Source organism: Melospiza georgiana, chromosome 9 (assembly GCF_028018845.1).
Source record: "Melospiza georgiana isolate bMelGeo1 chromosome 9, bMelGeo1.pri, whole genome shotgun sequence".
Classification (NCBI taxonomy): domain Eukaryota; kingdom Metazoa; phylum Chordata; class Aves; order Passeriformes; family Passerellidae; genus Melospiza; species Melospiza georgiana.
The window spans coordinates 27,710,718-27,738,094 of record NC_080438.1 but is presented as its reverse complement, the minus strand read 5'-3'; the positions used below and the strand labels follow the sequence as shown (position 1 = coordinate 27,738,094).

Sequence of the window (27,377 nt, the reverse complement as noted above, 5' to 3'; positions counted from 1 at the left end):
GGATGTCATTCTTTCCCTCAAAAAGCAAACTAAACCTGACCTGTCCCTTCCCCATCTCTTTCCATGCCAAACCTCCCATGGTCTAGGAAGCAGAATAAAGCCTGTGATAAGGGTGGCTTCTAGTAGGAGGTTTGGACTAACCAAAAGGAATCTGATCCACAAAATCTCGGAATGGTTTGGACTGCAGAGCACTTTAAAGGGCACGGACGGGGCTGTGCTGTGCTGGCATTTGTGGCTCAGGTCAGGGAGTGCTGGGCAGGCTCAGCCCAGCCCAGGTGAGGCTCTCCCCGCCCCGGGGGCAGAGCCAGGCTCAGCCCAGGTGTGTTTGGTGTTTGGGGCTGGCTCCGCCTGGGCTGGGCTGGGTTGGCTGCACTGGAGCAGAGCAGCAGAGCAGGAGGGCACACGGAGCATGCTGGGCTGAATGAACCCTGGAGCTGGCCTGGAGCAGCGAGGGATGGACCTGGTAACTGCTGGGGCTCTGTCTCTGGTGCAGCTGGCCCGGGGGAAGGATTTCTGCTCGGTTTTCTGCTGCTGAGCCATGGCTTGGGGCTGTTCTCTCCACGGAGCTGTTTATCCTGGGAGTGAGGTGTGCTCTCATTGCTCTGTGTGCAGACCACACAAAAACTGCTTTGCTGCCCCAAAAAGGGGCTCCCAGCACTGCTTTCTGCCCCTCTCACTCTGACACTGCAGTTGTGCCTCTTGCTGTAACAAAAAGCTGAGTTGGGTGTATTGGTTTGTTTTGGGAGAAGCTGGTGGTTAATGAGTCGATGGTATCTGCAGTGTGCTCTGCTCAGCCTGCCCGGGGTGCCTGGCCTGGCTCCAGCAGCCCCACGCCAGGGCAGAGGGCAGCACAGATTAAACATTTACCCACCACAGCTCCCTGGGGAAGCAAGATAAAGGATGGAGCAAGCCAGAGAAATTCCAGCAGGGGAACAGGCAGTGCTTCCTCTTGGCTGTCCGGCGTGCCACGTCTTGAATGGGGTTTATTTTCCTGGGTTGATTCCTTTTAGAAAAGCAGCTGCAGGAAAATAATGAGGATTAGTTCAATTTAGTTAATTAATTGAGAAGAGAAGGCTTTGGGGGGACTTTATTGCAGCATTTCAGTACCTGAAGGAGCTGCAGGGGAGCTGGAAAGAGACTTCTGACAAAGCCCTGGAATGACAGGATAAGAGGGATGGCTTCAAACTGACAGAGGGCAGGGTTAGATCAGATATTGGGAAGAAATTCTTCACTTGGAGGGTGGAGAGGCCCTGGCACGGGTTGCCCAGAGAAGCTGGGGCTGCCCCATCCCTGGAAGTGTCCCAGGCCAGATTGGACAGGGCTTGGAGCAACCTGGTCAGTGTTGGGTGTGCTCATGGCAGGGGGTTGGAACAAATTGGTCTTTAAAGTCCTTTGCAGTCCAAACCATTCTGGGATTCTGCAATTCAGATTCCTTTTGTTTAATCCAAACTATCAGCACAAACCTCCTGCTGGTGCTCCTTCTAAAAGCCACCCTTATCACAGGCTTAAGCTGAGCTTTATTCTGTTTCCTAGGCTGATCTTGATGTTAGGAGAGCACTTTATTTTTAGGGAGCAAATATGGAAAGTTTCTGTGCCCCCTGACTCTGTAATGCTTCTGTCCCCTGACTCCTCACAGCTTTCCGGCCAGTGGAAGTTTGTTTCCTTTTTTCTCTCTCTTCCCCTCTCATCTTTGCAGGGGCTTTTGCCAAATGTAGCATTATTCACAGTCAATTATTTGGCCAGATGTAGCTGTAATGCACATTGTGAGCTTTTGGCAGGCCTTTAAATTTACGAGTTTATTCTCCCTGCTCGTCAGCTGCTCTGATTTTCAGGGGACCTGAGCCCTCCCTGGGACCCTGGGGCTCCACGTGTGACCTGCCCAGCTCTGTGTTTAGGCTGAGCATCTCCCTGAAGGTGTGTGGATCAAACAGGAGAGATGCTTGGATGGCTTTGTGGTTTGAAACAGCCCCAGCTCTGATGGAGAATTATCCCTGCAGAGACTGGGAGAACTCACTGCACCTTGGAGGGTCTGGCTAAGCTCAGCCCTGTGCAAGCAAGCAGCATTTGCAGGAGATTTTTTGGGGAGGGATGGATTGCCCAGCTGGGTGTGGGTGTGCAGGAGGTGGCAATTTAACCCCAGCAGTTCTCTGTGTTTGGGGCCATACTTGTCCCTTTTTCTGTGAGCATCCATCAGGCTGCACTCTGGGGGAACCACATCCTAGTGAGGGGCCCTGAGAGAGCATTGAGCACAGATAATCTCCCTCTTAATTAGCCAAATCAGCTGAAGATGCCATTTCAAGGCAAGAAGAATAACAATTTGAGGAGGGGGAGAAAGGAAAGCTCCTATCCATCCCACTTTAATTAAGCAGCCAAGCTCCTGACTGTCACAGCCCACTTCTATCACAGACAGTGCCAGGGAGAGGCCTGACCAAAATCCCCCTGTCTGCCTCACCTGAGGCACACTGAGACAATCAGGTTCTTCTCCTTTCTCTTTTCTTTGTCTCTGAGGGCACTGATGAGGAATTGTTTGCTCCAGTAAAGAAAATCAGCGTGGGGAGGTAAACAGCTCTGAACTCTTCAACCACTGCTGCAGCACGTGCTACAGCTCCCTGCAATTGCATTAGGGCACCTCGCTGCTTTATTTCCTGTCTGGCATCACTGGAGGGATTTTTTTTCAATTTTTTTTCCCCCCTAAACCTGATTCATCCTCCGTGTGCCTCTGGAAGCTCCCATTCCCAAGGCTCACTGCGAGATTAGCCTGTCTGGGCAGCTCACACAGCATCAGGCTGCTGACCACTAATATGAAATATAATTGGAGCAATTCAAACCTCTCCCCCAAGGGCTGGTTCTTTACATCATGTACTACCCTGTGAAAGTAATAAAGTCAGTGAAAGGGGTTATTCAAGAGAAATTGTCAGTGTTTAATAAATCGTGCAATTAAATGCAATAAAACCTCAGTATGCTATTCATCTGTTCTGTCTTAACACTTAAGGCTGGAGCTTTTTTCAGAATAACGAAGTTCTGTCCTAGATAATTTTTTCCAATTTCCTCATTAGACAGGTTCTCGTGAAGCCTTGCGCTGAACTGAGCTGCCAGAGCAGAGCACCTAATGTAATCATGGCATATAAAAAGTTATAGAGCAGTTCAAGGACTTAAGTAGCTCATAAATTTTTCTTCATATTTTCTCCCTAGTTCAGTTCAGGGCTGAATTTAAGCCACAGCGCTGCAGGCAAAAACTTGTGCTCCCTTTTCTCCAGTGTGGGATGCAGGGGAGTGAGGGACTGAAACAAAATGTTCTCTAAGTGCCCTTTTAAACTGCACTGTCACTGATTTGCTGCTTTTCTTCAAGAACCTGGGGTCTGGTAACTGTGTGGGAGAGAGACTGAATGTCATGGCCACTGTCCATCACCCACACTGGGAGATGCCTTTTTTGGGTTATGTGTGTTCTGCTTCCTGGAGTGTCGTTAAAGGCAAGGGGAGAGGCACCCAAAGAGCCCTGGGTGACCTGAGGGACCCTGAGCTGAACCAGCACCCTGGAGGAAGAGCATTTTGTCCCAGAGGTTATTAGGAGTGCAGCACCAAGGAGGATATTTGGTGCTTCTCTTCTCACGGTGGAGTTTTCTCAAGGAGGGTGGGGATGGATTGGGCATCTCTGCAGCAGCACTGGCCTCTCCCCTGTTTGGTGTTTGTGTACTGAAAATATAGTGCAGCTTTCATACCCAGCAGGTGTATAAACAGGACTGCAGCACCCCTGCCAGGAAAGCTTTAACATTCAATTCAGGGTTTGCCAGATCCTCCCGAGGGAAATTCTCCATCACTGGGGAGAAGGAGGCATTTCCCCTGGCCACGCTGCTCCTGCTTGCCTTCCATGCTGTGCTCCTGCATTTTCCCCCTGTTTTCAGCTCTTTTGTCTTCACCAGAAGTGATTTGTGAGCCTTTGGAGGATCCTTTGAAAGAGCAAATTCTCCTCTGCTGCTTTTAAATTTTCACCGGGATTGGCATGTCCTTGGTGACCAAGGCTGTGTGCAGCCTGTTTCTCTCTGAAAACAGGATGGCTGTTTAAATTGCATGTTGCCACCTCTGTAAGCAGCTGCTCTGTGCTCTCCTCTCTCCCCTCACCCAGGAAGATGTGACTGATTTCAAAGCCCTCCGAGCAAGATTTCAGAATGACTCCAACTCGGCCGACACGCCGGAGAAGAAACCTCCCAAGGAGATTGCCCCCAAACCTGGCTCTGCAGGGAACACCTCCAGCCCTCTGCCCCTGCCTAAGAGAGAGGTGAAAGTGTCCAAACCTGCCCATCCCACCTCCCAGCCCCCTGTGCTCGCCCAGCACAGCCCCTTGGCACAGCCTGGGGGTGACAGGGAGCGGATGGGGCACAGCAAGGAGCACAAGGACGGCACCTCAGAGAAAGGGCTGGGTCCTCCCAAGAGCAGCTCAGAAAAGCCTCCGCTCCCCTGTGCCACTGACCAGCAAGGATCAAGCCAAGCAGCTCCAGAAGACCCTCAGCTCCCGGATTCTTTCCAGCACGTCCTACAGATCTGGGAAGAGACTTTATCCCGCAAGGAGAAAACAAGTCCAACACATCGGGCGGCCAGCTCAGCTCCTGCTGCATCAGGCAGTGCCAGGATGGCAGCCTCTGGGAGCTCCCCTGTGCTGGACTGGCGTGCCCAGAGGAAGGATGCTGTGCATGGCAGAGGGATTGCCCTTCCTCAGGCTCCCAGAGGACACAGGAGCTCTGATGGAGCAGCTGCTGAGGGTGTGGTGGCACCTGCGTTCTGCCTGCCCGGTTATCGTGCACCCAGAGAGCCACCTCAGCTCCACAAAGGTAGGGAAAGGTGCATTCTTAACACTGAATGTAGAAATACATGAGTGTATAGGTGATCTGGAAGTGCAGGGTATGGCAGCAGCAGAGGCTCTGCATCCTGAGGGTTGGGATCCTCAAACAAGAGGACAAGCTGGCCCATTGGAATGCTCTGTGCTTGCTCTGGAGGCAAGAAATGGGTCTCAAACTGCTGCTCTTCTTGGGTAAGGGGAGGATTCCCCGTATCCAACATTTATTTTAAAAACTCACTCTAAGAAATTACCCATATATTGAGAGTAGGATGAAGATTGAGGACAGGAGACCATCTTAGTTTTTGGTGTGCCTTGGCCATTTGCAATCCCAAGGTAAATGTGACTTCACACAGATGTGAAGGGCTGGTATGGAAAGGTGTATTCTTAACACTGAATGTAGAAATAGATGAGTGCATAGGTGATCTGGAAGTGCAGGATGCAGCAGCAGGAGGGAAAAGCTCCTGAGGGTTGGGACCCTAAAACAAGAGGCCAGGCTGGCCCATTGGAATGCTCTGTACTTGCTCTGGAGGCAAGAAATGGGTCTGAAACTGCTGCTCTGCTTGGGGTAGAGGAGGATTCCCCATATCCAAGAAATTATTTTAAAAATTCACTTAAGAAATTGCCTATATTTTGAGAGAAGGATGAAAACTGAGGACAGGAGACCATCTTAGTTTTGGTGTGCCTTGACCATTTGCAATCCCAAGGTAAATGTGACTTCACACACATTGAAAGGCTGGTCTACAAAAACACTTTAATTCTAATTAAAAGAGCTTAAACCTGAACCCCCACCACCACCACCACCTCTGCACCCTCCCAGCTTTGCAAAAGGTCATATTTAAGATCTGAGAATACATTTCTTAGAGAAACTGCTGCTGGGAGACTCAGAGGCTGTGAAGCTCGCCTAGCTGAGGTGACTGGTAGATGGGGCATTGAAAATCTTAAGTCTTTGTTTACCCTGGAAAGCCACCTCAGCAGGGCTGAGCACTGCAAACAGCCACAGCCCTAAATCCTGCTGGATTAAACTGTTACCAGCACAGAAAATTGGGCTGGTATTTTACAATCCAGAGGAAGGGAGCTGTCGAGAGCTGAGACCCCAGCATGGTTCATGTGGTAAAAATCTGTAAAAATGGGCCTTTCCATTTGTTGTGCCATTCTGGTACCGTGGTAATGGAGGAAGCAGAGCTGATTAGAAATGTCAGTACAACAGCTAATGGTCCTGTGTGGATTTTTGCTTAAATCAGGGCTAATTGCTGCCTGTCCTTGTGCTTCTCTGGAGCAGAATCAGAACCTCCCTTCTGCCAGCCTGGAGCAGGAAAATGGAATTACAGGCCTGGGAGCAAGTGGCCAAGGATTAAACATCTGCCTTCAGCTGCATCCCTGGGCCCTGCCCCTGGGAAGCCTCCAAGACCCCCAAAGGTTGATCTCAGTGCTTTCCAAAGCACCATGCCTTTGCTGCACAGAGGAAATGAAACAAGTAAGACATATTTATAAGAGATATTTAGTCTTTTTTTTTTCCCCTAGATCTGTTTTATAGAAAATGAATTAAAACGAGCAGTTTATTGACAGCTGATTTCCAGCGCTCAGAAATCAGACATTGTTACTCGTTTATAACTTCTTCCTCGAGCATTAACGAGAGCCCAGCAGTTTCAGTGGGGCCGATTTTTGCTCTTAATCTGGAGAAGGGATCTGGTTTTCCAGAAACCCGGTTGCCTCCCAAGTGCAGCGTGCTGAGAGCAGTTTACAGCTGGCTGTAAAGCAGCAGCAGCAGTGCCTGTGAGCCCAGCTGATCTTTATCACTCCCCTTCAATGGGAAATGCCTCCACTCTGGAGCGCACAACTGTGGGAAGGCACAGTAAAATTGTTAGGGAACAGTCTGCTAATCCCCCCCCACTTCTGTTTTAAATACAACAGAGGGCAATGTCTTAAGCGTTCCGACATCAAGAAATGCAAAAGTTCAGTTTCCCATAATAAAAGCCTATTGATGTCGCATAATAGAATATTCTGGAACACTTAGTAAGCTGCTAAGTGGTGTTTCTTTATAGATACAGCCTTAATTACAGCCAGATCTTTAGGCACAACTTTTGATGAATTCAAAGGGAGCTGCTTTTGTAAGAAGGGCTGTGCTAAAGCTCTTTGGCTTTACAGTGCCAGCTCTTATTGGTGTGCCCTGGCTTTGATAAAAATGAGAAGGAAAGAGTTTTTCATTGAAACTATTTTCTAGCCTGACTTTTCTAAATATACTAATCTGATGGGGGGAACTAGTTATATTTATATGCCATCATCTCCATGCCCTCCCAATATTATCTACCTCTAGAAAGCCTGAGGTTGTAGGCGGGAAATGTGAAATAATAATGCCAAATGAACAGAGGCAGGTGCCCAGTTTTTGCTGGCAGTGCTGTGTCACGGCTGCCTTGGTGTGCAGCAGGAAGGGCTGTCCCTGGAAGGGCTGTCCCTGTCACCCCTCCCGTGTGCTCTGGAGGATCCTGGGCTTGCCTTCCATCACTAATCCTCTGTTCTTTGTGTGCAGCTGCTGCAGAAGAGGATTACCTGACCCCTGAAAGGTGAGCATGGGCAGAGGCAAGGTGTGCCTCACAGGGGATGGGGATGCCCTGTGAAGATTGATCTAGAGGCTGGACAGAGCTAAAGAATAAAGCAGGGATTTATTCACAGGATCTCCTCCATGGACCCACCTTGGGCAGCACCAGAGCCCAGCCAGGGCTGCACCCAAGATGAACTCAGACCCACACACTAAAGCAGCACAGAGTCTGAAAAATAGAAAAGCTAAAACCTGAGGCGTCAATAGGAGCATCCCCCATCCCATTTCCCTTCAGCCTGGAGGGAATGGCCCATCCTGGATGGGCAGCTTGCTCCAGGGGCTGCTCAAGGAAGGGGAAGTGTGCAAGGCCAGGTTGGATGGGATCCTGAGCAGCCTGATCTATTGGAGGTTGTCCCTGCTTGTGGGAGAGGGAGTGTTTGGAACTGGATCATCTTTAAGATTCCTTCCCAACCCATTCTGGGATTCTGTGTGTGATGGAGCTACATGGCAAGCTCAAAGCTGGCTGGGAGGGCCCTCTCCTAATGGAGAAAACTTCATCCTTCTTTTCTCTTGAGGGCTCTTAAAACCTGATGGAGAGCTGTATCCGTGTGTCTTTAGGTCTGGTTTAGCTGGTGGGGAGTAGAACTCTGCCATTGCTTTAGTTGCACAGTCATCACCCCCACCCCGTGTGTGATTTTTGCTTCCTGTTTGCTGTGTACTCAACTTTTGTGTTTTTAGAACAGAAATGCTTTTGGAAACTGTTGTTGCTGAAACAAAGCCCTGGCATAGCCAGAAGGTGTTGGGGGTTTCTTTGCCAGCAGCAAAGGAATTTTTATTCCTGCACAATTCTGTGATGCTGTGTTTGTGCAGCCAGCACAGCCAGGGCACAGGAGCCACTGCTCTCCTTCACCCTTCAGCCTCTACATGCTGAAGTGAGGTTCTTACTGGGTGGTGGTCCAAAATCACTTGAGTTTGTCTGAAGCAGCTCAAAACTCTTGCAGACACAATTCTTCTTTCTATGCAGGGAGATCCTGTCTTTTTCTGGTCTCTGACTTGTGGCTGTGCAGCAACCTGGGGTTTGTACAACAAGAGCAGCAAAAGTGGGGGAAAATATTCACACACGTTTTGTTGTAGGTGTGGAAAGGGGAAATGGATCAGCTGCGCCAAAGCAAAGAGAGGGGAATTCTTAAAATACTTTCTGTGCCCAAACAACTCCTCCAGCTATCACAGCAAGTTGTTCTTGACATCATGAGGTGCCCCTGCCAGTGTGGGCTGGTGTTAACTTTTAACCTGTGCTTGTCAGAAGAGAACTGGTCAAAAAATAACCTCCTCCAAAGCTATTCTGGCATTGCAATTCAGCAGGGCTGGCTGTCCTGCTCCAACACTTGTGATATGGTCCTTACAGTAGGTCACTTGTTAAATATTAACTGTGTGATAACAGGGGGCATTAATTAAACAACTCCGGCATAAAAGCAAAATAACAGCAGTTTGGGGACAGGAATTCCCCTCCTCGAAGCCTCACCTGGAATGGAGTCTGGTCTCTTGGAGACCCCCTGGCACAGTTTCTGGTGCTGACAATTCCTGGGCTGTGTGGCATGAGGAGCACCCTGTGGGACACAAGGGTGGCTGGGGGCTGCAGGGGACACCCCTGCCATCAGCACAGCCTCCTGCTTGGCTTCAGGGGCTTTTCCTTCTCTGATTTCACTGCTGTCAAAGTGCACCTTGAATTTCTTGTTCCTTGTGCTCTGGTTTCCCCTTAGTCCTTTCTCTGTTGAAGCTGAGTGCTGACAGTGAGGTGATTCCAGGAAAAACAGACCCTCCCTGAGGGTTTTTACAGCTACAAGGAGGAAGTTCCTGCTAGAATTCTCCCTTCTGCTCTTTCCCCACCTTACCCTGTCCCCCACGTGTGTTACAAGCCGTGTCTTGTGCTTCTGCTGCTTCCTGGTGCATTCCTAAAATGCCAAAAACTCCCTCACTGTGGGCGGAGGGGAAGGGCCGGTGGATTCGCCTGGGTAATTCAGGAATGCTGGGTTTTTACCCCTCCACCTGCTCCCAAATGGCACTAACGTGAATTTCTGGAGGGGGAAAGGAAAAAGGAGAATGGGGAGAAGGGAACTGGGGCTGTGGGATGCTGGAGCTGTGGTGCTTCCCTTCCACCTGTGGCTGGCACGTGCCACTCACAGTGCTGGCATGGAGTGGGTGGCTTGATAAGCTCAGGAGCAGCACCTTTAAATGATCCTTTCCACGAGAGCCCACGTGCCAAAGAGTTCAACTGAGAATGCTTATCAATTTCAAAGTACCCGAGTAGGCTTGAAAAATGCTGCGCTTCGATTTCCTTGTTTTGTTTTCTGGTTTTTGGGGTTTTTTTTCTATTTCTGCTTGAAGGATTGCTGTAGGCAGGAGGCTCTGACCCTGGTGGGAAGTCTCCTGATGTGCTTTGAGCCCTCAGAATGCAGCCTGGCCTCCCAAAGGATGAGCAGTGGGAGGGTTCAGCTGAGCCCTGCATGTGCCACAGGTCTCCTCTCCCTCCGAGGAATCCCTGATTTCACCTTGCTTTTTTGTAGGCTCACTATCAAAGCTCTTGATTTCCTTGTCCTTAAGATGATTTTTTTTTTCATACTACTAAAAGGGAGAAGGAAAAAAAAATATTTTCTCTCTTTTTCATCTTCTCAGTGCTCAGCTTGAAGAGCAGAATAATTATGAAGAAGCCCCAATGTACCTGAATCAGTCTGGGGACGCCACAACCTTGAGTGTCATTGAAGGTACTTTGAAAGGCAGCACTGGGAGGTGAATTATGTGCTAGCTGGGGAAAAAAAGCCTTTAAAATAGGAAATAATAGGGAATAATACAGGTTTTTGTTGAGAAAAGCAGCTGCACAGTGGTCTGGGAGAACAGGTATGAGTGTCCTGTCCCCCTCTGCAATGTGAGGACTCTGGGGCAATGACAAAAAATGTTAAAATTTTGGGGGTAAAATGATGCTTATGGTAAAAATCAGTGGGGAATATCATAAGACATGACCTATGTAGAAGACAATAAAAAGAAGATAGAGAGGCAAGCCTCAGCATCTTCTTGGTAACAGAAGGGCACAGACTAGGAGATTTTTCCAGGTCCATCAATATTTTTCCCAGTATAATTTTCTCTATCAAAGGTGCCACTGCTCTGCTTTTACATTTTCCAGTGTTTGGAAGGTTTGGGAAGTTATGGGAGCTTTGAGAAGGTCATTTCTGCCACGTGCACAGGTTTTGTCTCCCAGTGGGAAAGGAGCCAAGCAGGTCCCTTGAGGGGGGGAAATGCCACATCCCCCTGGGATTTCACAGATCCCTGAAAATGTGGCCAGTCAGGCTTGGGGCTGCAGCCCCCTGCATGCTTTTCACATATTTTAGCATAATTTTAACAATGCTCAAATAGCAGAGGGAGAGAGCTGTAGGACATGGGGGATATCCATGGGGAATGTGTGCCTGCATGCTGAGCATCCCAGCTGAAGCTGAGTTTTGCACCTAAAAGTGCAGAGACTTTAACACGGGCTAAAAATTAATATCTGTTCATAAATATCTTTCCTAGCACCTAAGGCAGAGCCTCAAAAACACAAGGTAAGCGTCTTGAAAACTTCTAATATCTGCATTTCTTACCTGCCAAGAATTTCTCTGCGTGCTGTCTGTGAGGACGCTCAAAAAACAAATAAGAAATTGCAAGAGGGGACACAAAGACTAATGAGGTTCCCAAACATACCAGTGGGAAGAGTCAGCCCCCTTGATTTCCACTGCAGAAATGCAAGGAAGTGATAACACCAGCTGGATGGATGTTGGTAGTAGACTAAGTGTTAAGCACCAATATCAAGAATGTGAATTTTTTGGAGGAAAAAAAATCCACTGCAATGTTCTGGAATTTCCTGCCAGGGGTGAGCTGGTGCTGGTGATCCCTCTGTGAGGATGTAAAAGCAAAACTGAGCCAGGCTGCTTGGCTTGGCAGCGCACTTGGAGAGCTCATCACCCCGTGCCAGGAGGTGTCCCTGTCCTGGCCATCAGCTCTGGCCCTGCTGGAGCTCTTTGTGAAATGTCAGACTCCAGTTTCACGTCCTGGCTTGCAAAGCCATCCCACTGCCTGGGAAATAGCCCAGCTTCCCAAACATATTTATCTCTGTGTGATCTGCACAGGGGTTCTCTGGCTTGGCTGCAGTCTCACTTTATGGCAGGCTGGGAAATCTTTATTTAAATTTAAAAAACTTCCTCCTCCTCTCCTTTCTGTAATAGCTTCCATGCTGACCAGTAGCTCCATTGGTCCAACCCCAGCACTGTTTTATTATCCCTGGATAGTTTGTCAATATGTGCATTCCCTGTCCTGCAAAGGAGATGAAATATCCTTTTCTGATGACTATTCCAAACATAAAATACTTCTGGGCTTTCTAAAGAAATATTTCTTTAAATGCTGGTTGACAGCTGAGGGCTTGTATGAAAGCTTGACTGCTGAGAAAAGCACAGTGGCTGAAGGCTTTCCTCTGCTTTATTCTAGAAACAGAAGATTTTCCCCTTTGCCAAATCCAGGTAATTTCCTTTCCTCTCCCTCAAACTTCTTCTAGCCCCACAACTGATTTGGGGTAGGAATTGAATATTGTAACACTCAGTAAATATAAAGAAATTTCATATATTTCATGACCAAGACAGCAGAGATGATGCTTTTCTTTGCCAGCACTCGTGGTTTCTAAGATTGTTTTCATTCTAAAACATATCTGGCAGGAAGATTGTAAAAAAATTGCACTCTCTATTCCTACTGAAACCTCTAAACAGGGAGAGTTATGAGGCTCTCAAACTGGGGCACCTGGTTCTAGGTCCAAGGCAAGGTCCATTCTGAATTTCACCCTACAAATGTCCCACTTCAAGCTCCTTGTGGTGTGTGTTTATGGTCACTGTCTGAAACCTGGGGTTTTTTGGTGGTGATTGAAGAGTTGTGTGATAAAAGGGGGTCACTTTTGTGGGAATTGTGGAGAAAAAAGGTATCAAGTTCTGCATCCTGTTGCTGTTTCTTCTGGCCTAAATCTCAATGTGGTAAGAGGCACATTGTGTGATCCATGTGCCACCACAAATGGATCTGTTTTGTCCTTTCCAGCTGTGAGGAAACAAAAATATTAATTTGTGTCTCTTCCAAGAATTATTTGTATTATCCCTGAGCGACCACTGGCCTTTGGATTGGGATTTGCCTCACTTTACTGGTGGTCATTTGGGCATCTCCCTCATTCAGAGAGAAAATGAGCTGCTTGTTTGGGCACTGCCACAAGGCAATGCGTTTGTGACTGTGCTGAAGTGTCTGAGATCTCTCTCATTTCTGAACGTTTCAGTCCAGAAAGAGCTCTGACAGAGGATGAAAAAGAGGGAAATCCAAGTGATGGAAGAGCAAAACTGGAGGAGAACAAAATGTTTGAGGTATTGTACCCTTGAGGTTAATTTTAATGATTATTATAGGATGTCTCTTCTCCTTCTGTCATCCCTCTGTTTGGGAAAAAGTTGGGGAAATGCTTTGGGAAACTTGAGCCCTTAATCCCAGGGTGTTTCCACCTTCTCTCTTGCTTGTCCATCACTGCACTGCTTCAGCCTGAAAGGTTGATGGGGAAGGGTGTGAAACTGTGACAGTGTTCACAGGGGTCTCAGGATGGGGGAAGAGATGAGGATCTGACTCCATGTTTCAGAAGGCTTGATTTATTATTTTATGATATATATAATTATTTTTAATATATATAATATTATTATTTTATAATATATATATTATATTATAAAAATATCATATAAATATACATTAAAACTATACTAAAAGAATAGAAGAAAGGATTTCATCAGAAAGCTAGCTAAGAATAGAATAGAAAGGAGTGAATAACAAAGGTTTGTGGCTCAGACTTTCTGTCTGAGCCAGCTGACTGTGATTGGCCATTAATCACAAACAACCCCATGAGACCAATCCCAGATGCACCTGTTGCATTCCACAGCAGCAGATAACCAATGTTTACATTTTGTTCCTGAGGCCTCACAGCTTCTCAGGAGGAAAAATCCTAAGGAAAAGATTTTCATAAAAAACGTCTGTGACATGAAACTGTTTTAAGTCCACAGATAATTGATATTCTTATGGATGCATGGATGTGTAATAGAAATATACATTAGAAAGCTGTTTCTGAGGGCTGCACTGACCAAACCCAACGTTGGACCCCAGACAGGTGGAAATGAGTACATGTCTCCCAAGGCAGATGGCAGAGGTGGGCTGAAGGTTCTGCAAGGGAAGCAGGATGTGACCAGTCCCCAAAATGCAACGTATCCAACCCCACCAGGGCTGGCAAGAGACAGAGCAGAGCACTGTGAGTATCTCATTGCACCACCGAGCGTTTCCCCAGTCCCCAGCCCCATCTGCCGCCCAAATGTCTCTTCCATGTGGGAATGTTAAATTTGGATGCAACTCTTGAACCCATTCAGTTAAACCGGGTCGAAAGGTTGCCTGAGCGTTTGTGTTCTGGTGTGGATCATTTATTTTGGCTGTGCAAGCAGCTTCCTGAGCTGGTTAACCATCTGCGCGGCCCCGGCCGAGGTGTTTGTTTTCCTAGCAGATTGCCCTTACCCGTGAGAGCTGAAAGCCATCTCCTCTGCTCCTCATCATTCATGGGCTCTCAGGGAAGGGGCTGGCCAAGCCTTGGGGTGGAAATGAGCAGGGTGAGAGCCTGAAGCCTCCCTCTGTGCCTGGCTGTGAAGGGTGAGCATCTCCTTGCTCCATCTCCTCGTGGTGCCAGGCTGACTTTGGGCTCCTTTCTCTCAGGATGCTCTGAGGCAGTGGCCAGAGATGCTGAAAGGCCCCTCAGCTGCACAATTAAACCAAATCACATCCCCTCTGCAAGCACAACTTCAGCTGTAAATGTTCATGGTCCTGTTGTGCACAAGCTCTGCGAGCCACTGGTGTGATATGGGAGCATTTCAGAGATGAAAGAGAGAAAAGTGGCTCTGTTGGGCTCTGTGGGCAGACCAGGAGTGTGAAGGAGAAAGTGTAAATTGACTGTGACCGTGGTTATTTTTATTGGTGTGGTTCTCAGGTATTTCTTTTTTTATTTATTATTATTATTTTAAATCACCTCATAATAATTTTCTGGTTTGGTTGGTGTCTGTTTCTGTAAAAGATCTTGCTGGTTTGCTTGACCTTTGAACAGCTGGAGGTAATTTCTGCTGGGAATTTTTTTTTCCCCAAAAGTGCTCCTGGTGAGCCTCCTGCTCCAACAGAGAGGCTGATTTGGAGAACTGTTTGGTCCACCACTTGGCCGGCTGAATTTGGATGTTTTGCAGAAGTTTTGGTCTTTAGCTGGACCATGCTGAGGTGGTGCCTGTGTCCAGCAAGATGCATTGCACGAATCAGAATGGTTTTGGTTGGAGGAAGCTGAAATAAATTATAAATAAATGAAATATACTATAAATAAATAAAATATATTATAAATAAATGACAAAAACCATTTCATTGTTCCTCTCCTTGCACCCCCTGCCACCTTCCACTGTCCCAGGTGCTCCAAGCCCTGCCCAGCCTGGCCTGGAGCACTCCCCTTGCTCATTTACAAACACTGTCTGCTTTTATTTTTGTGGCTGCATTTCTGCATTGCTCCAACTCTCTCAAGTCAATTTTAACGTTCTGACATTGCCACTTAGGAGTTCTGCAGGAATAATCTGTTTCTCACCTCATGAGGTGCAACTCCCAGGCCTGATTCCAGCCCTCAGTGAAATCCATCCCAGGGGTGCTCATCCTCCTTGGGTCCTTCCCAAGGTGTTGATTTACAGGTGGATTCCAATGGAATGGTTCATTATTTGGTTCTTAACATTTCCACCAACCATGCCAAGCTCTCCCTCCAATCCCTCCCTTGAGATCCAAAAATAATCTCTTGGATGCTTTTAGGTGAGGAAGATTTGGGTCGGAGTTGCCACAATTGAAAAAATCGACAGGCATATTAAGTTCTTAAAACATAAAATATTTTTACGACTTTTAAAGCTACAAACTTTGAAAATTGTTCACTTTTGTTTCTTGAAGTGTCTCAGAGCAGAGAATTTCCTGGAATGGAAAATATATTTGCAGGCTCTTATTTGTGGTGTTACCCTCAACAGTTTTCCTTTCTCTGAGAGGTGTTCCTCAGAAAAGCTCCTAAAGGAAAGGTTTATTTCATTTCTTTATAATATATTTCATTTCTTTGTAATTTATTTCATTTCTTTATAATTTATTTCATTTCTTTATAATTTATTTCATTTATTTATTTCATGTATTTGTTTATAATCTCATTTCCAGGCCACAGCATGGGTATTGGTGCTCCAAAGCCAGAAGGATCAGCCTTGGGCCAAAGCCCTGGGCAGTGTCTGCAGGCCCCAGAGGAGATCTATGATGATGTTGAGGAGCTGCAGGACAGACTGTGAGTGTGGCCCTGGGCTCTTGCAGTGCCTGTGCCTAGGAAATGTCATTTAAAATCCCTCCTGCAGCATTCCCCCATGTCACACTTGTGTCTTCCAGCAGCCACGGCTCAGATGCCTCCAGTTCCTTCACTTCAGACAGCAGTAAGTGGGGAAGCTCAAGCAGAAGCTGCTTTTAATTTGGGTTGGTCCCTGGGAGATGCTGGGAATGGTTTTGTTTCACTTTCAGCATCTCCAGTGTCTCCTCCTGGCTGGGTTGCTCTGAATTCCCATTAAAACCAGTGGGGAGTAGCGTGCATGTCTAGCATGGAATTCATTTGAGCAGCCCTGAGGAGTGAAGTGTAAAAGGTCTGGGTGCAATTTGTCCAGCAGACCTCACCTTATTGCTACTGAACTTGTCCTAATGGCATGCCTTGGTTTTAAGTTTCAGGAAACAGCTACGAGGAAACATATGAGGATGTTGAGATTGGGGGTGATAACCCAGCAAAACCAGGGTAAGTTGCAATTTCTTAGCCTGTACTTTGAAATTCTGGCCATTCAGCCTTGATCTCACATGCCAGGTACTGGCTGCAAGCCTTTTTCTGTATTTTTTTCCCTGACTCAGCTGCAGAAAGCTGTTGTGTGGGTGGGTTTCTTCCCTTCTTCCTCCCTCTTTCCCCTTTGGCTAACACTTTGGGAGCAAAAAGCCATTACCAAAATTAAATCCCAGAGCAGTGAGGGGGATTTTTCTTCCTGTAACACTCTCCATCCTTTGGAAGTGCTGCCCTCCCAGACCCATTCCTGCATCAACAGCACAGCCTCACTTGCCTTCTCCTCATCCCAAGTGTTGCTCAGCCGTAGCTCAGAATTGGCTGCACCTTTTTTGTGTGTGCCAAAAGAGGGGATGCTCGAGGGACAAGCAGGACAAAATGCTCACATTTGAGATCACAGAAGGCTGCAGAAGAACCTGATGTGCTGCAACTAACCTGCAACCAGCTCATTTTTTATGTAGCCTCTCAAGATATTTGCTTTCCACGGGGTGTGTTATAAAACCAATGAGTTTTGCAGCCTCTGGTTTATGCGCTGCCTGAGCTTCCCAAATGGATTAGGAGGTGTAAGGTGAATTTTAGTTGTGTTTTGTGGGTTCCCTACCCTCGTGCAGTAAAAATTTGCCTTTGAAAGGAACAGAAGGCAGCCTTTGGGGAAGGCATCTGTGGCACAGGATTGCTTGGAGTGCATCTGGTGGCTCTCTCCTGAGCAGCAGTGTGGGAGGAATAACAAGGTGTTGCTGAACATCTGCTTTTCCCTTATGGATGAGGAGCTTGCACTGGCCTGCATCTGCATCCCAGCCCAGCCTGTGTGTGACAGAGAGAGGGAGGGAAAAGGGAAAGCTGAACCCCCTGGAGGTGGCAGGATGGTTATTAAAAGAAGGAAATGTGATGGTGTTCACAGGGGTCTCAGGATGAGGGAAGAGATGAGGATCTGACTCCATGTTTCAGAAGGCTTGATTTAATTGTTTTATGATATATATTACATTAAAACTATACTAAAAGAATAGAAGAAAAGGTTTCATCACAAAAGGCTGGTTAAGCTAAGAACAGAAAAAGAAAGAATGATAACAAAGGTTTGTGGCTCTGCTCTCTGTCTGAGCCACCTAACTGTGATTGGCCATTAATTAGAAACAACCACATGAGACCAATCACAGATGCACCTGTTGCATTCCACAGCAGCAGATAATCAATGTTTACATTTTGTTCCTGAGGCTTCTCAGGAGGAAAAAATCCTAAGGAAAGGATTTTTAATGAAAAGATGTCCGCGACAAAGGAAGTGTCATTTCTCTGCAAATTGTCCGTGGGAGTCGCGTGGTGGGGGAGCAGCAGCTCCTCCATCCCAAGGGAAAGGTGTTCCCACATGGATCAGGCACATCCCCTCCCCTGGCAAGAACATCCCTGCCTCTTCTTCACCCCCCTGCACGTGGATGCAGAAATTAAACTCTCTGGTTGACTCACAAAGGGAGCAGAGCATCTTGCTGGGGCTGCAGAGGAATTTCAAGGTCATTTGGGACCAAATTCAGAGGTTTCAGAGGGCAGGGTCCTAATCCCCAAACAAGCCTTTCTGTGATCTCTCTATTGATCCCACGGGCAGGATTAAGTGTGCTGAGACACATAAAAGGTTTTTAATGGTCCTTGTGCAGGGTAATGACCCCCAGGGGAGGACCTGGCCTGCCTGCAGATACTTTACGGGAAAATTGCAGTGTAGATTTGCAGCCCTTTGTAAACTTCAGAGAGAAGTGTGTGCCTTGGACCATCCTCCTCAAGGGCACACACACAATGGAAATGTGTGATTGAGGGTGGCTCAGAAGGTGCCCCTGATGTCCCCTTTAATGGTCACTGCAATGCTTCTGGGTAATGCTGCCCTTTCCTCAGGAGTTTTCACTCCAAAGATAACCTGGATCACCCTCTAGTTGTTGGGTCAGAGAAGAACAGCTTCAATTAAAACAGAAAAGTTTAAAGCTAAGCAAAGATATCAGCTTGGACTTAATTATTAAGCAACTTTTGCTGTGCTGGTGCTGATCCCAGTGAGTCTGTGATCCATATGATGCTGTTAACACTTAAACTCTTCTGAGCTGAGGTCCAGGGTCTGCTGCCCTTCCTCTCCCTGCCCCCAGAATCTCTAGGGCTGCTTCTGCACCTTGTGTCCCTTTTAATTTAAAAGGTGTTTCTCTTTTGGACAGAACAGAAAAACAAAAGAGATTTGGAAACCTGTTTAAGATAGAAAAGTTGAAGCTGAACAATTTCAGGCTCAAGGACAACCTAAGGTAAGAAAATGCTGATGGTCCCATCCCTTCCCCCTTCAAACCTGAGCATTCCTCCTGGCAATTATTGGAGAGCAGGAGGTCTAGGAGTAAGGAATACAGATATTTTTTTGGAAACATAGGCCAAAAGTGCTTCTATCAACTCACTAGGAGCTAATATGGCCAATGGTCCATCTGTGCGGCTTCTCCAGAATCTATAGCATCAGGAATCTCCTGGAGCTGGTCCTACAGCAGTTTCCAGGTTTTCATAGATTTTCTGTGCCTTTGGTACCTTTCTGATGCCTCAGCATGGCACAAGGTGCACAGGGGAATGTAGGAAGGTGATCCCTGCTGCCAGGATCAGGGACAGCCTTGTTGATCTGGGGTTTTATTCCAAGTTCCATTCAGAGCCAAGAGCATCTGCTGGAGAAGTTTAACAGTGAGTTTTCATTCTAACAGGGTGGGGAACATGGTATAACTTCCTACAGTGCCTTTTTGGGTATTCTAATATGCAAAACTGCCCATAAGTTTCCAGGGAAATTGCCTTTTCCTCAGGTGTGCAGAACCTGCAGATCCTGTCCTCCACTGCTGCCTCCTCCTGTGCACAGTGCCTGAACTCCAGGAAAATGCTTCCTTTTCTTATTTCTTTGGGAATTTCAGGTTAAACATTTCCTCTTTCATGTCAGGAAGGTTTTCCCTACAAACCTTTTCACGTAAGATGCCCTCCAGCAGCTCCTTCAAATACAAATATCATAATAGGGAAAGACCCACCTGATATTGTGCCATTCTCCTGTTTCAAAGAGCCCTTAAAGCTCCTGAAATAATCTTAGATATCTATAGAATTGTCACCTTTAAATTCTTGGACAACCCCTGATGATGGCAGACTTACAGGAAGGAATTGCCACTGACTAAAAATTCCAATTGTCCAGCAATCCCCTTGCTGTTGAGAAGGGCAGCAGGAGTTTGGACTGTTCTTTGGATGCAGTGTAGACCTTTCCTGCTTGATAAACATGTGGCTCTTATTGCTGGAAGTGCTTATTTAGCAAGGGATATAATTTTGGGAAATGCTGTTGGTACTGTGGAGCCCTCGACCTGTCTCTGTCTCTTCAGCAGCATCACTGACAGCTTTTTGGGGCTCCTTGTGGCTTTTTGGGCATTGCTGATGTGCAGATTTGTTTCTAAAAGCCTTTTTTCTATCCACAGGCTGGTTTCCATTTCAGTACCAAATTTAGGTAAGCACATACCTGTACCTGACTCCTGGGGATTTGTGTGGGTTTGAAGAGCCAAATGTTTTGTACCATCAGCCTGGTGCACTGTGCCTGTCTGAAAATCATGTATCGTGGCAGAGGTAGCTTTGAAGACTTGACAGAGATTTGTGTTTCATTTGAGAGTGGGGGTTTTGTTCATTTTTGGGTGGTTTTGCTTTAAAGAAGAGGATTCCTCCTGCAGATTTGGGTATATCCAGGAAGGTAAAGTGTGAAACACTTACCCATGCAGAGCTGCTGCTGGCAGTGGTGTGTGAGCCCATGGTACTCTAGCTTAAAAAAAAAAAATAAATTCCACTTTACAAAGAGGTTTACTCTTTGTAAAACTCTTTATTCCTGCCTGCTGGAGAGTCAAGTTCCTTTACATAAACAGAGTGGACACAACCTCAACCCTGAGAAGTTGAACATTGGAGCGAACATACCCAAGTCCTTGTGTTGGGAGCACTGCCTGGGCTGGCTGCAGTGCAAACCTGGGGCTTTGCTGCTGCTCCTGCTCCAGCCATGGAGCTGGATGGCCAAACCCATGCAGAAAACTGCCCACAAACACAACTAACCAACCCAAGCATCATTCCTTGTGCTGGACCTTTGCTGGGTGTTTGGGAGCTCCGAGGTTCCTTTTGCATTTCCTTGGCCCCTTTGGGTTGAGCAACAAGCAGCAGCCCCAGTTTTCCTCTGCAATAGATTATTTGGAGTACCAGGCTCGGAGGGACATCTCCTAATCATTTTCTGTCCTGCATTTTGGTTGACAGCAGCTGTGTCCCAGGAGGACAATGTGTATGATGATGTCGAGGTGGAGCAGAGAGAGACCAGGTGAGGAGGGTGCTCTGTCCTGGGATTGTCCTCAAGCCAAGGAGATTTTCCTCCTGACACAAACCTGTGCCTGGTACTGTAACCCACTGAGGGTCATGATCTGGTTGGGATTCATTCCTCTGGAGACAGTCCAGGTGCCCTCCCTGTGTGTGTTTAATTTGGCAGGATCTGTTACCCAGTTAGCGCCAGAGACGTGAAAAGGAGAGAGCAGCTCCCCTGAAACACGTGAAAAATCTGATCTTTTTCCTAAGGAAGGAAAACTCTGTCTCCCAGACCCGATTATCAGCCCTGTCCTGGCAGGCTCCCTGTCAGAAAAATTACTTTTAATAGGAACAGCATGTCCTGGTGTCTTGCTGCCAGATGACTGCGGTGGCTGCGCGTGCTGGTGTAAATCACAGCAAGTGTTTGCATTTCAGTGCAGGGTGTGGGGGGGAGATGGAGAAAAATCCAGGCTCTGTAGGCACACAGGGATCTGGGGAGGGGACACAGTCTGCTGGGAAAAACCTGAATTCCTGCCTGTCTGCTCCTCTCAGAGGGAAGGATGACAAGTACAGAGTCCGGATGCCAAAACTTCGGGTGGCGAAAGAGTACAAGGACAAGAGGAAAAGCATGGACGGCGTGGAAAGGTCTTGATTTCCATTCTGTGCTCCCGTTTTGTCTGAATTTGTGCACATCTCTGAGTGCTTTCAGGAGCAGGATGTCCCAGATTGCACAGGCATTTTGTCCTGGTTGTTAGTCCAGGATTTCAGGAGTCTTTGCAGAAAATATCTCAAGGGTGAAGCAAACCCTTGGATCTGAGCTGAGCATAAGGGGAGGATACCCAAAAGTCTTATCCTGAAGTTTTGTCATGACTTTCCACTGAGCTGAGCCAAAAGTTGTTACTTCCTACATATTTGGCTCCTTTTTGCTATTTTAGTAGATTTAGATTAGATTTTTGGAAGGACTTCCTCCCTATGAGGGTGGTGAGGCCCTGGCACAGATTGTCCACAGAAGCTGTGGCTGCCCCTGGATCCCTGGAAGAGTCCAAGACCAGGCTGGACAGGGCTTGGAGCAACCTGGGATAATGAAAAATGTCCCTGACCATGGCAGGAGGTGAAACCATTCTATGATTGTAAGATGCTAGGATTTTGGCAAGAGCCTTGTATTTTAAAGTATTGATTAGTTGGGCTGAATTCATTGACTCTTGTGTGCCATTTGTGCATAAAAGCAAGTGGGGTTTTTTTAGTTTTTTTGTTTTGTTTTGTTTTGGTTTTTTTTTTGTTCTTGGTGCTGCAAAAATTCACATGGAGGTGAGGGATTTCCTTTCCCTTTTAGACCACAAAAACGTGCATCACGATGCCCTTTTTCATTACCTAATACCTGGGAATTTGAATGTAAGTCAGAGACCCATTTTTGGGTTCTCACCACAGAGTTCCTGCTTGGGGCTGCTCGAGCACCACTGGTTGTGCTGAGCAGAGTCTCAGGTGTAACTTTACAGACCAACACAGAGTCCATGCAATTTCAACCTTCCCTTATTGATCACAGGTGCTGCCCAAGGAGGAATCTCTTCACAGCTTAAAAGTCCCTAATTTCAGCTCTTGTTTCCCTTCCTCTTTAATTTTAAGTGCATCAAAATGAGCCAAGGATTAATAATTTATTACAAATGGGTGGGTTTTTTTTTTGTTTGGTGTTTGTTTTCTTAGTTTTAAAATGAATGCTGCAGCTGTAATTTTGTGTATCAGAAAGAGTGGCATCCCCATATGCAGGAAATGCCCCACTCCCTTTTAGTGGGTTATAAGAACTTGTTTTCCACTTTACAATGCCATATAAATGTCTGCTTGGGGCACTTTCTCCTCTGTGTGCTAAAAATCCCAAAGAAAATCTGGAGAGCTGTGTCAAGCCCCACTTCCATAAGTGACTCAGGATGAGAGTTATCTGGGGACCCTTAATTTCTGAGCATAAATAAAACCAGAAGGAGACAAACTGCTGGGGGGAAAGTGAATTGTTGACTTCCATAAAAATGGGGCTGATTTGAAACACTCAATAGAGAGTTTATTTGTTCCCACGCTGCTTACAGAACAAAGAAAAAAAACATTATCCCAAATGGAGATAGAAAATGGCTCAAGTTGTGCCTCACTAAACTTGAGTTTTCTATTCACCCTTTTCTGAGAAATAGGGATGCGAACTTTGTGTGCTTTGCTATTCCAAGAGTTCCTTGCAGACAAGGCTGGAATCAGGCTCTGGGTTGCAATTTCAGATGTGCCAGGAGTTATTTAAATGCAGCTCAGAAATGTAAATGTATGTGTCTCTCTCTCTTGTTGCAGAAATATCTTCAAATTCAAGAAGAGCAGTGAAGAAAAGAGCAAGAAGATGGACAAAGAAGAGAAGTTGTTTAGAGAGACATTTATGGTGAGTGTCTTTCTAGCTGTGTCAGGGGAGGAAAGCAGCTCTGTGGCTTGTTTAAACTACTCATGTTGTTGGTCCTCAGCTGTGCTGGGGAAGTTTTCCCCTGACCTGTTGCCTTCTCACCTGATCTGGGGTGTCCAGAGGAGAAAAGCAGCTCTGTGGTTTGCTTAAAAGACCCCTGGTGGCACCTTCTTGGTCCTCAGCTGATGTGTTAGGGTTTAACTGTTATATTTTCAAATCCTGTACTGCACTAGTGTATGACTCTAAACTCCATATAAAGCATCAGTTGACTGTGTTCACATTTTGGTCAGACAAAACAATCCCTCTAGGCCTGATTTTCAAGGACACCTTACTGCCTCAGGCCCAGAGAAGTACAGACAAAAGTGAATTGAGGGGGAGCAAACTGGTGCTGAGTTATCTCCTCACATGGGGCACCAATTTGTCAGATTAAGCCCTTTTCTGACCCAGAGATGGACAACTGAGAGGTGTTTTAAAAACTTTCATTTCATTTTCAGTCTCATGTGAAGGGTGAGACAATACAACTGTTATAATTCACTTCATCACAATCAGAAGCCAACTACTTCCTAACTACAATATATTATAAGTGTTTTTTGGCCTATCAGCTTTTGCCACACCATGCTGTAAATGCCTTAAAGCCAATCATCTAAAATTACCCCTCATGGGTCTTACTACAGTGCATCTTTCATAGTTCTATTTCTCCAAAGTATTTAGTCTTATTTGCAAGGCCATCCTTTGAAACTTTTTTCTAGCTCCATTTCTCTCTCAACAATGTCTGTCCTATTCCCTTTCTAAGTCAGCATTTCTTATCTCAAGGTTTACATGCTGTGTGAGCCTTCTGTCAGGCTTTGAGAATTTTTCTACAAATCCATTTCCCACAATTACCTGAGGGTGTAATTGGAGGACTAATTGATATTTAAATGGACCAAACTTGTAATTGTCTGAAAAACATGTGACCACTGTCCATCTTGGGTGTAGCCTCAAGGAGGCTCCTGACTGCCCAACATGTACCTATTGAAGGCCTGCAATAATACAAAAATGTTGTGGTGTTGTGAGTCCCAGGACGAGGTGAGAGATGAGAATTAACTTTAAGTTCTTAGAAGGTTGATTTATTATGGTATTATATGGTATTATATGATATTATAGCATAGCATATTACAGTATAGTATAGCATATTATAGTATAGTATATTTATTATATTTATTATAGTATATTAAAAGAAAATTATATACTAAAACTATACTAAAAAAAGAGAAAGGAGCCATCAGAAGGCTAGACAAGAATGAATAATAAAAACCTGTGACTCACCTGAGAGTCCGACACAGCTGGACTGGGATTAATCATTAAGTAAAAACAATTCACATAAAACCAATCAAAGATGCACCTGTTAGTAAACAACCTCCAAACCACATTCCAAGCAATCAGATATTTATTGTTCACATTTCTTTTCTGAGGCTTCTCAAGAGAAAAATCCTAGCAAAGGGACAAATATCATAGGAACAAATACCCACTTTTATTTCTTCAGATTTTATTTCTTCAGATTTTATTTCTTCAAATATTGTTTCTTCAAATTTTATTAATTTTGTCTAGCTTCGGTTTTAGGTAGCCATTTCAAGGCATCAGTCGCACTGCTCTCACCTGGATCTTCATCAGAGGCGTTGTTGGGGTTTTTCTCCCCAAAGCCTCACGACCCACCCCGAAATCTCCTCCTCCCTCCCTCCCTGCCCAGCACCCTGTGAAGGCTGCACACACAGATACAGAATAACCCCTGTCCTTTCCTGCAGTACCACGAGGAGATCCGCGTGCTCGCCAGGGCCCGCGCCGCGCGCTCGGTGCGCAGCCAGCGCCGCACCGACCTGCCGCTCACAGCTGGGGAACAGCTGGATGTCATCGACACGCACGGCGCGGCCCACGGCGCCCAGGGCCACGCCGTCATCTGCCGCAACGCCCAGGGCAGATGTGAGTCTGCAGCCCGGCTCCGGGTGACAAACCACCTCCCAAACCACCACACGGCCTAGTGGAGCCTGTTAGGAGTGATAGTGGAGCCCTGGGAAATGTTAAAGATAGTCTTTGAAAATGTGAGGCTTTGTGTTTTCTCAGATCACTGCACCTGCGTAAGCAGTACGATGAACAATATAATTGTTAGATGGGATGATTGTTTAGTAATTAAATATTATGTAATCATAAGAAGAATCATGAGAAACTACGTTGGAAATTTAAGGGGGCTATGCTTAGCTGAAATCTGTACAATAGATTTTTTTATACAATCTGTATACAATAGAACAATATAAGTTTAATAACATGAAAGTTATATAACGATAGAGTATAAAAGCATGATCATCTCAGATGTATGGTTGGAATCAGATTTGGGTGGAAAACTACCCCAATTCCCAGAGCTCTTAATAAAAAGCACCACATATAATCGATTATGTGTTTTTGAATGCTAACAGGAGGGTAGCTAGTCATACAGGGAAGTATGGATAGTTTATACAGCAAGTTTATGGATAGTTGGGTGGTTGGGGTGAATGTGTAGGGTTATAGTCCTGAAAGGTTGATGAGCAGGAGGAAGATCATGAGGGATGTTAGAATCAGGGCTCATTTGTGTCCTTTTTCGTCTAGAGGTATTATTAGTTGTTTTGTAACTAGATTAACAAATCATAGCTGGAGGGTTGAGAGTGGGTTAGTGATTCATCGGTTATCCAGGGATGGTAGTAGGAGGGCTGGGAATGTTATTGAGGTGAGGATTAGTGGGATTACTGGGAAGGATGGGCTTGAAAACTGGTCAAAGAAGCTGAAGTTCATGGTCAGGTTCAGGGGGTGGTGCTTGGAGCGATGAGTGGTTTGTTAGAGGGGGGATTTATTGATACGAATGACAAAAGTTTGGGCTGGATGATTAAAGAGAAAGTGAGTCATGAAGTGAGCATGATAAAAAATCAGGGTTGGGGTTTAGTTGAGGTATATAATTAAGGGGGGGAGGGTCCCTCTTTCTTTTGCTTAAAAGGCTAATGCTAGTTCATAGCTTCTTAATGATTAAGATTAGGATTTTGCTAATTCCCTTCCTTTTTGCTAATTCCCTTCCTTTTTCATCCTCCTGCAGATGGGTACGTTCTGGTGGAACACTTGAACTTCAGGTAATCTCTGATTATTTTATTTATTATGATGCACATTTGTCAGAACCCAGGAAATTCCTCTGGCTGCCCTGGAGGGCTCGAGCCCTTGGCACAGAGCCCAAGACCCCTGTGCCTTTGATTTAGCCCTTGGAAAAAACAATTATCAACCTTTATATGAAGAATTACAAGTCAACAAAGTTTAAGTAGAATAATAGTTAGTTTGTCACGGGGTGAAAAATAGATTTTTGAGGTTTTTGAGTGGGGGCTCAGGGTCCCAAGGTGGAGGAATTTGGGTGTGCCTTGTCCTTTTTCCTTCTTTTTCTTGGCCTCCATCTTCTGGGTGATGTTGGCATTTTTAGATTGGTTTAGAGTAGAAACTCACCGTCTAACATAGATGATAGGTATTGGGAAGTTATTGTAAATAATGCACACATAGTTTTTAGTATAAAAGATAACTCCAGTGTGCCTCAACCCGACCTGCCAGACAGACTTCATCGGGTCAGAGAAAGAATTTTATAGATAAGAAACAATAAACAACCTTGAGAAGGAGAACAGAAAAATCCTGACTCCTCCTTCAACTGCCAGGCTGGGAAAAAAGAAGTTTGTACATATCTCAGAGTCACTGTGACCAGCAGATTCTGAGGCATATTCTGCTCTCTTTCCTGTGTGGGGATAGCTGGAGAAACGTACTTAAAACTTCTGAAGGCAGGGGGAGTTAATGTAAACAGCCAGTATGAAATATTAAATAAGTATTTCCAGTTTTGCTCTGCTGCTGGACAAGTTTCCAGTCCAACTGCAGCTAAAAAAAGCCCTGTCCAGTCATGACTTGTGTAAATTGGAGATTCCTGACTTGCCTTCAGATATGCCATATTAATCCACATCTGCTGCAAACATGGGCCACTCGTGCCTTGCCTTGCCAAAGCACACCCTTAAATTCCCTGCTGCAGCATTTCCTTGCATGCTCATGCATAATTCATAGAAATTAGCCTCCTCTTACCCAGGTGGCCCTTGCTGGGAAAATTCCTTTTTTTTTTTTTTTTTTCTTTGAGACAGACAGTACTAACTGCCCTGAGAGCTGCTCTCCCCTGGAGCATCCCTGAAGGTCTCCTGTGCTTGCTGCATCCCTGACAGCCCATGTTGGTCAGCTGTGGGGTGATGATGGGAATGTAAATAAAGCTGGAGTTTTGTACACTGTTTAATGTGCAAGAGATGTTTCCATTTTTTTTCCCCCCTGCCAT

General features: G+C 46.0%; 1 protein-coding gene across 1 annotated transcript; it reads left to right on the top strand.

Annotated features, from left to right (window-relative positions):
- The first annotated feature begins 454 nt into the window (after positions 1-454).
- Positions 455-26,164, top strand: FYB2 (FYN binding protein 2). The gene is made up of 19 exons (XM_058029726.1): positions 455-463; positions 4,091-4,826; positions 6,111-6,308; positions 7,362-7,395; positions 10,044-10,132; positions 10,932-10,960; positions 11,880-11,911; positions 12,703-12,787; positions 13,566-13,707; positions 15,660-15,780; positions 15,879-15,922; positions 16,203-16,272; positions 18,492-18,575; positions 19,755-19,783; positions 20,566-20,626; positions 21,160-21,252; positions 22,930-23,014; positions 24,814-24,988; positions 26,127-26,164. The coding sequence occupies exons 1-19, from the start codon at positions 455-457 to the stop codon at positions 26,162-26,164; spliced, it is 2,154 nt and encodes a 717-aa protein (XP_057885709.1).
- The last annotated feature ends 1,213 nt before the right edge of the window (positions 26,165-27,377 follow it).